The 12,373-nt window shown below is 36.0% G+C and overlaps 1 protein-coding gene across 1 annotated transcript; it reads left to right on the forward strand.

Annotated features, from left to right (window-relative positions):
• Nucleotides 1-877: 877 nt before the first annotated feature.
• On the forward strand, nt 878-11,461 carry LOC107801795 (DExH-box ATP-dependent RNA helicase DExH10). Its single transcript, XM_016625185.2, has 16 exons — nt 878-2,022; nt 2,295-2,609; nt 2,718-2,822; nt 2,907-2,975; nt 3,984-4,151; nt 4,232-4,303; nt 4,389-4,505; nt 5,782-6,006; nt 6,137-6,295; nt 8,084-8,173; nt 8,296-8,388; nt 8,772-8,925; nt 9,499-9,647; nt 9,721-9,816; nt 10,706-10,798; nt 11,084-11,461. The coding sequence occupies exons 1-16, from the start codon at nt 967-969 to the stop codon at nt 11,192-11,194; spliced, it is 3,072 nt and encodes a 1,023-aa protein (XP_016480671.1). The 5' UTR covers nt 878-966; the 3' UTR covers nt 11,195-11,461.
• Nucleotides 11,462-12,373: the final 912 nt, after the last annotated feature.

The raw sequence follows: 12,373 nt of genomic DNA on the forward strand, positions 1-12,373 counted from the left end.
TGTTAAAAAATAAAACAAAAAAAATTCTGTTTTTACAAAATAAAATTCTTTTAAAAAAAACTGAAAAAATGAAAAAAAATATTTTTCAAAAACAAAAATATTTTGTTGAAATAAATGTTTTCAGTTTTTAAAAAACGAAAATATTTTGTTTTAAACTGAATTTTTTTTGTAAAGGGTTTTAGCTTCTTTGGTTCTATAATAAAGGATTTTTTTTATAAGGTATATGAAATTTTATTTAACATATGAAACGAAAAAGAAGGAAGAGAGTGGTGGGTGTGCATGTGGGGGGGGAGGGGGGGGGTTATTTTGGGTAATATAGCAAAATTAATGTGTATAAATATGGAGATAAAAAGAGATAAAACAGAAAAAAAATATTTTCGTTTTTTAACAAAATATTTTCGTTTTCTAAAAACTGAAAACATTATTTTCAACAAAATATTTTCGTTTTTGATTTTTTTTTTCCTTTTTTCAGTTTTTTAAAAGAATTTTGTTTTGTAAAAACTAGAAAAACAAATTTGTAAAAACAGATTTTTTTTAACAAAATATTTTTGTTTTTCAAAAACTGAAATTTTTTAAAAAAATGGAAAAAAACGAAAATAAGGGTCGGGTTGTGGGTTTTTTAAAAACGGATTGGGTAAAAAAAGAAATTGGTCGTTTTAATCTGGTGTTGCCACGTGGCACTCCATCCAAAATAGGGATATTTTTGTTTCAAAGTATGACAATAGGGGTATTTTTGTTCCAAAGTATGACGGTAGAGGTATATATAGCCTAATAATATAACGAATGGTACATGTAAACAATATTTAAAAGTAGAGATGTATATTTAGCCCCTTTCCGTAGTATATATATATACTACATAATGATTTGAAAGTAGATAGGGGTACTTAAGGGACTACTTAACCAACTCCCAAACTTAAGGGATGATTGTTGTTATTTTCTCGGTGAAAAATGTGAAAGCACGGCTAGATGCCCTGCGGATCTCAACTTTACCACCGTGTGTTTGTGGTAAAGATTTTAAGACGGGAGGAGGGTTTAAGCCAAAAAGAGTTGGAAATGGAGTCGTCGTCTCCAACATTGGGGAAACGGAAACTAGAGGAGGAGCACGAAGCAGCAGCAGCGTCACAAGAATCTGCTTCGAAAAGGCGAAATTTGGCCGCGGTCAGAACCTGCGTGCACGAGGTAGCAGTTCCCAGTCATTACACTTCAACCAATGACGAATCACTTCACGGTACCCTCTCAAACCCCATCTATAACGGTCAAATGGCCAAAAATTACCCATTTAAGCTGGACCCATTTCAAGAAATCTCCGTAGCATGTTTAGAACGAAAGGAATCAGTCCTCGTATCAGCACACACTTCCGCTGGCAAAACTGCAGTTGCAGAGTATGCAATCGCTATGTCTTTTAGGGATAAGCAGAGAGTAATTTACACTTCACCTTTAAAAGCCTTGAGCAATCAGAAATACAGAGAGCTGAGTCACGAGTTTTCTGACGTGGGTTTAATGACCGGTGACGTCACTCTCTCGCCGAATGCGAGTTGTTTGGTGATGACGACGGAGATTTTAAGGGGTATGCTTTATAGGGGTTCTGAGGTGTTGAAAGAAGTTGCTTGGGTTATATTTGATGAAATACATTACATGAAAGATCGCGAGAGAGGGGTAGTTTGGGAAGAGAGTATTATATTCTTGCCACCAGAAATTAAGATGGTGTTCCTTTCGGCTACCATGTCGAATGCCACGGAGTTTGCTGAATGGATTTGTAATATTCATAAGCAGCCTTGTCATGTGGTGTATACCGATTTTCGGCCTACACCTCTGCAGCATTATGTGTTCCCTATGGGTGGTTCTGGATTGTATCTTGTGGTTGATGATAACGAGCAGTTTAGGGAAGACAATTTCTTGAAATTACAAGATACTTTTACGAAGCAGAAACTGCGGGGGAGCGCCAATGGAAAGGCTAGTGGAAGAATTGGAAAAGGTGGCTCTGCTTCTGGTAGTGTGTCCGAAATCTACAAAATTGTTAAGGTGTGCAGTGTAGTCTCGTAAGATTAGCTAAAATAATACACTCTCCGCTTCAATTTATGCATAATAGTTTGACTGTACAGAAAGAGGGGCTTTTGAAACTTATAATCTTAAACACGCTATAATATTTGTGTGACTATAAAAGCTTCTCATTGAGGGTAAAATTGCAGTTTATAGATAGATGCTTCCAAATACAGAAAACGTGTCCTATTCGGGATGGACTAATAAGCAAATAGTATCACATAAACTAAAAGGTTAATTTCTCAATGTTTCAGATGATCATGGAACGGAAGTTTCAGCCAGTGATTATATTCAGTTTTAGTAGAAGAGAATGTGAACAACATGCAATGTCTATGACCAAACTTGATTTTAATACTGAAGAAGAAAAGGAAGCTGTGGAGCAGGTATTCCGTAGTGCAGTGGCGTGCTTGAGTGAGGAAGACAGAAACTTGCCAGCAATTGAATTAATGTTGCCACTGCTTCAGCGTGGGATTGCTGTTCACCACTCTGGTTTGCTTCCTGTTATCAAGGAACTTGTTGAGCTTCTCTTCCAAGAAGGACTTATAAAGGCTCTTTTTGCCACAGAGACGGTAACCCCATTCCTTGCATATCTTATTAGCTTGTGTTAAATTTATCATTACAGGATGGTGATTATACTATTTCCCCTTTGTTTTCCCTCCTAATAAATTTTTTAACAGTTTGCCATGGGACTAAACATGCCTGCAAAAACAGTAGTGTTTACCAGTGTAAAAAAATTTGATGGTGATAGCCATCGTTACATTGGATCTGGTGAATATATACAGGTGAGCACGAATTCCATATACACAACATTAGCAATATTTTGTTTTCAGCTTTTGATTATTATAATGTATCTCTCTTTCATGCAGATGAGTGGAAGAGCAGGACGTCGTGGCAAAGATGAACGTGGTATTTGCATTATCATGATTGATGAGCAGGTGAGTTAATAATAGTATTATCCTCTAAGCAAGCATCTTCTTAGGTACCTGCTACTGTCTTCTTGAAATTTATGTCTATTTTCTTCTTCTACTTTTTTTGAGAAATCAAAAGTATTTTCTTTGATTTCATACTAAGTTGGTGGCGGAATTGCACCTCACTTCTACAAAATACAACAAATAATATTCTTTTTTTGATAAGTACAACAAAAATATCCTTTTTACACCAAAATACAGAAGGAAGAAAAGGGAGTTTTTGACTCGACCTTCACAATGAACTTTCAACTGCTCAAACATTCTACTATTCCTTTCTCTCCAAATAAACTAGAAAGGGTGAGAAGCAGTCTTCCAAGTTTCTTTCCTTCTGGGATCCATCTTTCTCATTCTCCAGCTTGCATAACTTCTATCCTGAGTTCTAGATAGAATCCAGAGTATGCTAAACATGGAAATACTATAGTGGAGCTTCAGTGGATGACTCATCCCGCCAAGGTTTTTCAGGGGAAAAAAAGAAGTCTTCCAAATCATTTCCCATTGCTAAGATTTTTTCAGGTACAGCTTGATGAAAAAGATTTGTCAAATAAAATTGCTTCAGTATGGAATCTGTAAGCTGATTTTACTAAAAACACTCCATCCTTTTCCCCTATCCAGTATAGAGTATTTTCTACCAAGTTCTGAAGCTAGGAAGTATGTAACTCCTGCAGCAATTGGGTCATCCTTTCAGGCTCCCACTCCTAGTCATTAAAGTTCTTCTGAAAGTCAAAACGTACCCTTGTTTTGGTCTATACTGTGGTATTATAGCTTGCTTGCTGCTAGTAAAGCAAAACAGATCTGGATATCTAAGGCAGGAGCCAATTCCTCTTTCCTCTTTTCACTTCCTACAGCTGTAGTTAATTTGTGTTGCTTATTGCTGGGTACACCTATGCATGAGGCATACTTAACTATGTCTAGGACAGTCTTATGTGATGGTGTTAGCTCTATAGTGATAACTTACATATCGTGTGATGGTTTCAGATGGAGATGGATAACCTCAAGGACATGGCTTTGGGTAAACCAGCTCCGTTGGTCAGCACTTTTAGGCTGAGTTACTACACAATTTTGAATCTAATGAGCCGGAGTGAAGGTCAATTTACTGCCGAGCATGTTATCAAAAACTCATTTCACCAGTTTCAGTATGAAAAGGTTCGTTTTTAGAAAAAACAGCATTTTCTATGTCACTACTTTATATTCTATGATTGACAGTGACACTGTCTCTTTGTTAGGCCTTACCTGACATCGGGAAGAAGGTTTCCAAGTTGGAAGAAGAAGCTGCAACGCTTGATGCCTCAGGGGAGGTATAATGTTTGTTTTTCCTTTTATTCGAGAATATAGACTTTTTTTCTGCAGTAGATCCTAAAATAGCTTCTGTTCAACTTGTAGGCTGAGGTTGCAGGGTTTCATAAACTAAAGCTTGAGATTGCCCAATTTGAGAAAAAATTGATGGCTGAAATAACAAGGCCTGAAAGGGTTCTGTATTTTCTTCTTCCTGGTAGGCTGGTAAGTGGTTGTAGGCATCTCTAGTATTCTGCTGACTTCCGACTTGACCTGGACATATGTCACTTGGCCCTTCTCCGACCCAATCTATGAGTGGTTGTCTTCCCTTTTCTTTTCTGGATAATTCATGCATTGGGTTGAACTGTGTTTAGTCTCTGGAAATATTTTTTTTGACATTGCTAATGCCTCCCCTTTGTTAGTGTACATGGCCTTTCATCTACTGCCATATCCTGGTAAACTTTGAAATGAAATATGTAACAATGCTACTTACTATTGGTAGCCGGAACCGTTTGCATGGACGTATGCTTCCCCAATGGGATATGAGCTGCAAGCCCCTTGTATTGCCTTTTGCAACTGCAATGTTGACATATCTTAGAATTCTTTCTTCTTAAACTTTACTCGTGAATGCTAGATTCACATTTCTGGATTAATTGAACTTGAATAAGGAAATTATTATAGAATGTTTTATGTGATACATTAGGATATTCTGTATTTAATTTTAGAATTACTTTGTAACCCTTCTTGCATGCTGGTAATTAATCAAGTAGTAGGAAGTTCTCTTGATTCTTTTTTCCACATTTTCCTTTTCTTGGTCTAATTACAGCTCTCTTTCACCTGCCAAAACCTGATTTGGGATATTAGGAGGGTAAAGTAGAAGTTCAGAACCTGTTATGGTAGTTGGGACATTGAGTAGGTAAGGTTAAAAGTTTATAGCTTTAAATGATGGGTCAATGTTGAATTGCAAGATGCTCTATATTTGATTATATCCGAGTCATACTGAGAAAGTGAAGTGCATAAGTAGACAGAGGAGTCCATTTCTCCTGATGAAATGTCATTGCTGCTAGTCTGTGTGCATTTCAAACATAGTAAAGATGGTGAATCACACGAAGAGGAACCGTCCATGCTAAAGTTGCTTCTATCGGGGAGCGGTTTCACTTGAATCCCCTTTGTCGGATTTTCTTTTTCACAAAAGGGCAAAAGATATTTTTTTTTTTGGTTATATTTGAACTGTTGAATCCCCTTGACATAAGGGAAAGTTCTTGTAAGTGGAAGAGGGGTTAAAGATATGCTTTAGGTCACAGGTTCATATCCCGGGTGTGACATTTTTGAATCCCTTTGTTTAAATTCTCACTCCGCCACTGACTTCTATGGTATTTTGTTCGTATTGCTGTTTGTATTGACTTGAAATTCATTCACCTAATACACTTTTTGGTAACTCCATTAGAGAGTTCATGTTTATCTTTTGCACGGACACTGAGCATTGCATTGTTAATGGCAGGTTAAGGTACGGGAAGGTGGAAAAGATTGGGGTTGGGGTGTTGTGGTCAATGTGGTGAAGAAGCCTCCAGCAGCATTGGGTTCTTTGCCTGCTGCCCTCTCTGCTTCACGTGGCACTGGCTATATTGTGGATACCTTACTTCATTGCTCGCTGGGTTCCAGTGAAAATGGTTCTCGACCCAAACCATGTCCCCCTCGTCCCGGGGAAAAGGGAGAAATGCATGTGGTGAGTACATAATACTGCTGTGTTGTAGTTTTCTAAAAGTCATATATTGCACACAAGTGAATTGGATCATGAGCAATAGTTGTATTCTTGGGTGTGTTTCTGGGACATGACACAACATTCCAATTTGTAGGTTCCTGTTCAGTTACCCTTAATTTCTTCTCTCAGCAAGCTTAGAATATCTGTTCCTTCTGATCTTCGGCCTTTGGAAGCGAGGCAAAGTATTTTGCTTGCAGTACAGGAGCTTGAAAAACGTTTCCCCGAAGGCCTCCCGAAGCTTAACCCTGTAAAGGTATGAATTTTCAGTTGCTGGTTTCATTCTTGATTTGTAATTTGTCATTTTAAAAAGGATCAGGTCATTGAGGAGCATACTCTCTTTTCTCGTTCCAGGATATTTATCTGACTATAATAGCTATGGGTCAGAAACATTGCTAGTGATGTATATTCAAAAACCGAAGGTCAAAAGCCTAAATTACGTGTCGCTCATAGGGATATTTTACTGACAGAAAGCTGTGTGTCAGGAACATTGCTAGTGATTTTTAAGCAAAAACTGCAGTCAAAAGCTGGAGATGAGTATTGCTTATAGGAAACTGTATCTGACTGTAATGCAGTAGAAATTATGGCACGGGGTGTCTTAAGAAACAAGGAAGGCTCTATATGCTTTGTGTTGGTTTGTAGGGTTTGGTAATATCATATAGCTGCCTTTAGCAGTTAGTCAAAGTGAAAAGATGTCCTATGTTGGTGACTGATCCGCCCTGTGATTGTTGTTCAAGCTACCTACTTGTAAGGCATTTGTCAATTAATTCTTTCAGTTGATGCTTTTACGACTAGGCTGGATAGACACTAAAATAAAATCCTATCAATAGCATTTCAGTGCAAAATGGGAGATATATACCACATAGATATATTAATTGATTTCTTCAAGTCCTTAAATGAGAGATAGGCCTGTATTCTTCTGCAGCTTAACTACATACACCTTTGGTGCATTTCTTTTTGTTTCTTTAGTAAGATACTAAAATTCATAACTTATCCAAAAGGAAAAAGTTTCACAGCTGATGCCTCCTTAAAGCACAAAAAAGAAAACAAAATATGAAAATAAAAGATCACAGATAAAAGAAAGAAAAATTACAGAAAAGAGTAAAGCGGGGAAGTAATATCTTAATAAGCTAAACGGACCATTGTTATCATTTTGTATGTTCTTGTTGCTGAGTTCATTGCCAATTTCCATATTACAGAGCTTCCGTAATATGTAGGTGAGAGAAAAATTACAGAAAAGAGTAAAGCGGGGGAAGTAATATCTTAATAAGCTAAACGGACCATTGTTATCATTGTCTGATCTTGTTGCTGAGTTCATTGCCAATTTCCATATTACAGAGCTTCCATAATATGTAGTTGAGTAACAGTTCTTCTGTGATATGGGTAAAAAATTCTATGTTTGTATATTACTTTGGTTGTCACATAAGTTTAGCTTCACAAGAAGTAGTAGTTTGTATTTGGTGGACAATTTGGAGAGAAAGAAACTCAAGATGCTTTGAAGATTTGGCTAACTCTGAACAAAGGATCAAGCTGAACTGTATATTTTTATTCTACTTTTGGTGTAGAGAAACCGTTGTACGAGATATATAGATCTCTAGTAGATCTCATTGGTTCCTTGTAGCTGTTACAAGATTGTTTTTGCAACTTTCTGGGTATTGTAACACTGTTTTTACTCCTTAGCAGTCTTTGTGCTAAGGACTATCTTTTAATATAATGAAATCTGTTACCTTCTCAAAAAAAGAAAAATAAAAAGAAAAAAGAAAAAAGAAAAAAAGAAGTAATAGTTTGTTCTCTTTTTGATATCTGTATGTATGGCCTTAGCACAGCCTTTGTGCTACAATTATATAATATGTTGCCATTCCCAGAGAAAAACAAGAAGTGATAGTTTGTTTCTTGTGTTAATCATTACTATGATGGAGTTTGCTGGTTATGAAATGATCCTTGCAAAACATTTTAGTATATCTTTTACTATATGTTTATTCTTCAACTTTGAGGCACTGATTAAAACAAGGGTTTGGTGCTTTCCTAATTCTTAAATTTGTAGGACATGGGCATTGAAGATCCTGAAGTTGTTGATATGGTAAACCAGATTGAAGAACTCGAGAAAAAGCTGTTTTCTCATCCACTTCATAAGGTATGACAAGAAATTTGGTATTGAATGATCTGTTAATTCAGTGATGAGACATTAAATCTATAAATCACAGTTTACTTACTGTCACTGCTTTTGCCATTTTCTGTTGCATACATGTGAGACAGTCACAAAATGAACATCAGCTTAAGTGTTTCCAGAGGAAGGCTGAAGTGAACCATGAAATTCAACAGCTCAAGTCAAAAATGCGTGATTCACAGGTAAATCTCCTATGTTGCTTGCTTGTCGACACTAAAGTAATTTTTTTCCTTTCTTTATTCCTTTTTTTTTTTTCTCAATTCGGCTGGGTCAAGTCTGATCCATTAGCCGGGTTTAAGTTCTTGTCATTTAAAATTCTAACATTGTCTATCTCATGGCACATAATTATTAGCTTTCATTCTTCTCTTGTTACAGTATTTAATTATTATTGCTTCTCTATTTTGCTTATCCATCTTTTATTAATATTTAGTTTTGAGATTTTTCCTATGTCTTCAACTTTTCTAGTAAGTGATCCTTAGAGTACTTAACAATTATAGCTCTTTTTACTGAATTTTCTCTAATTTATTTACTTAGAAGTTATAACAAAATATGGCAAATTTTTCAGCTTCAAAAATTTCGGGATGAACTTAGGAACCGCTCCCAAGTCCTAAAAAAGCTGGGTCACATTGATGCTGATGGTGTTGTGCAATTGAAGGGACGGGCAGCCTGCTTGATAGACACTGGAGACGAACTTCTTGTGACTGAATTGATGTTTAATGGTAATATAATTGTTGTTCGGACTCTTTGTGCAATTACTAGCTTCTTTGTTTAGGTGGAAACAAATAGCTTTCATTTTGAAAAATGAGATCAGATGAAGGCTATGTTGTTTTGAACTTTGAATCTTAAAATGGAAACTGTATCAAATTAACCTGAGTGATTTGCATTTTTTATGGTTTATTGCATGGGGCTTAAACTTGATAGAACTGCTGAAGCTAGATAAAATATTTTACTCTCGTTTCTTGGATCATGTTGAAGATTTGTGTACAATTATGATGGGTTGTTCTGGAACTTAAACTTACAGATCTGCTGAAGTTAAAAAAAAAAGGTTTTATTCTTGTATTTTTCCTTGTAGCCCTATAGTATAGCCCAAAAACTGCATACTTTTGCTAACTGAATTTTGAATACTCTGGTCACTGTAACTTCACCTTAGGTAATCAGGCCCTTTTAATGTGGTTTAATTTCCAGAGAGACATGGGGCCAGGCGTTGGAATATCTTGTGGCATTCCTTTGGTGGTGCAAAGAGTGGGTGGTTAATCGCTGATATCTGGTGTTTTGAATGATTTTGTGGGCAGGTACATTCAATGATCTTAATCATCATCAAGTTGCGGCTCTTGCAAGTTGCTTTATCCCAGGCGACAGATCAACTGAACAAATACTTTTAAGAGATGAACTTGCAAAACCATTACGACAGCTACAAGATAGTGCAAGAAAAATAGCAGAGGTGAGTTGAAAGAGGAATATGACACCTTCTATATTTCCATGTCAGAAGCATGGATAACACCAAAACTTTGCAGATACAAAACGAATGCAAGTTGGAAATAAATGTCGATGAATATGTGGATGCAGCAGTTCGACCATTCTTAATGGATGTTATTTACTGTTGGTCAAAGGTGAGAAAAAAAGATACACGTTTCATGTTTATTTCCCAAAATGATTCATGCCCTTTTCCCAGCACGAGTATCAGATTTATCTTGTTGAATGCTGTTACCATCATCTTGCTAGTCAAACTCTCAAGGCAGTTGGAAATTAAAGCCTGTTTGGCATTCTCTTCCATTCAAAGAATTTTGTCATTAATAGAACATCATCTTGCTGACCATTGCCTTACAAGGTCCCTAGCACCCCTCCTTCCTTTATTGTTTGCTCGTCCTGGTTGATAGGTACACCCTTGGTCTTATTTATGTGACAGTGTTTTATTGGGCACGGTGTTTAAGAAATTTAAGAAGACTTTTAACATGTAAACCAGATATATGAAGTACCAAAAGTTCTCCTTTTTATTTAAATGAGTGATGATGGGGGTTCCAACGTCACATCATTAAGGGTAAATGGGGATACTAAAATTAAATAGTTTCCAAAAAGAAAAGGGTGTTGATCATTTTGGGACAGACAAAAAAGGAAACCATGTCACTTAAATTAGGACAATGTTGGTTGTGGTTATGCTGTAACTTCTTGTAGTATTCTTGTTTTGTTCATCTTTTTGCTCAAGGTCCAAGATCATAATTTACATGGATCGAATCACCTTCAGTCTTAGTACGTGATGGATACATCAGCTGTTCAATCTTCAAAGGGATCATCTTTTTTGCATCCGAGGTCCTTTGCTAGAAAAATGAATGAGGTTGCTAATTACCTGAAATACCTTTAATAGGAACAAGAAGGCTTACTTTGAATCTTCCACAGTTGACTAGGCTCTTTCCCTGCCCCAATGAAAACCTAAAAGAAAAGAAAACACTGGAGATTTCATCTTGCTCTAACTTTTGTTAATGTGCATATACTTTCTCGTAGGGTGCATCTTTCGCTGAGGTTATACAAATGACGGACATCTTTGAAGGTAGCATCATACGGCTGGCTAGAAGGCTTGATGAATTTTTAAACCAGGTAACCGATTAGATCATCAGTTGTGTTTATGAATAATACGAGATATTAAGTATCATTGTTCATGGCCATCTACTTAGCGCATCAGGAGAGGACTCCCATTAATGAATTTTCTTTTGATTATACTTATTTGTTCAATAAGCTACAGTAAACAAGCATGTCAATGGTACCTGTAGATCTGTAATATTTTTTACAAATATGAGTTTCCTTTCCCTTATACCTAACAGCTACTCCGGCTTATTAAATTGTAAAGTCAAATTCTGAGACTTTTTATCTTGGGACTTACAGTTGAAAGCTGCTGCACATGCTGTGGGAGAAACAGATTTAGAGAATAAATTTGGTGCAGCAAGTGACAGTCTTCGGCGAGGGATAATGTTTGCAAATTCTCTCTATCTATAAGAGATATTTTAGAAGTAGATCAGAGCTGGAAGTTCTCATTAGCTAGCTGTATATCAATGCTGTGTAGTTTCTCTCCCTGTTATGGGACTAGCTGACAGATTGTTCTTTTATTATTTTCCTATTTTTCAAAGAAATGGTGTCTTATTTCTAGTGATACCTTGTCTAGTTGAATGTTGCAAATCTATAAGCTTGCTGTCTCATTAAGATTGTAAGTGATACACTTTAGTAGCAATTTAGTGCCAGAAGGTACTTTTTAGTGGAGCTTCATTCCTTTTTTCGGAGATCTTGAAGATTAATATCGTTAGTGGTGCCAAAATACAAGAGTGGCAAAATACGTGAATTACGACTTTATTCAGTGCCCCGACGTCCCAACATATTAACCATCTCGCTCCTTAACGATATTAACCTTTCAAGAGATTATAATGCAAAGATATACTCATTTCAACTTGAAGGATTATGGATCATCCAAATATGTTTGATATTTTTGTGCCCAATAAATAATGCCTTTGGTGATTTTGGATTTTACTCCTCAGGTAGCTGTAATATGTGTCCCAAATTTTGAAAGAAAAATGCCTCGTAGGTTCTTGAGGAAACTACAGGAATAGCCACAAACAGATATTACTTATTCAACAGTTAGCCATTAAGTCATTTTACCAAAAATAGCCATGAAAAGTTACAGATGATCTATAATATTAAAAAAAAACTTAGGTAAAAAAAGGTTTTCTTAATGAGTATGGTTGGAATTCGTTGAAAACGTACAAACAAGGAATTTGAAATTGGAGGTGATTTGGACTATGTTGAAGTCAAAATTCGTTATTAATGATATACAACATTTATAAAATTAGGCAATTTTATTTTTCAATGGAAATGGTTAAAATTTGTTAGAAAATACATAAATGATATAAAATTTGAGGAAGATTGGAGGTGATTTGGACTGGTTTGGAGTCTAATTCATAGTTAAAATTGAGTTTGAAAATTTCTCTACAACTGTATCTAACGTGTATCTCATACATAGGTATACATGGATACATAGGAAATATATATCAATACACATTTAATACACACCGGATACACAAACAATACATTGGAGATACACAGTGAGATATACATATCATCTTCTTCCATGTTCATCTTCTACCTCAAAGTTGACTCAAATTTCAGTTCAAACCACCTCAAATC

The sequence above is a fragment of the Nicotiana tabacum genome, chromosome 8 (genome assembly GCF_000715075.1).
Source record: "Nicotiana tabacum cultivar K326 chromosome 8, ASM71507v2, whole genome shotgun sequence".
Taxonomy (NCBI): domain Eukaryota; kingdom Viridiplantae; phylum Streptophyta; class Magnoliopsida; order Solanales; family Solanaceae; genus Nicotiana; species Nicotiana tabacum.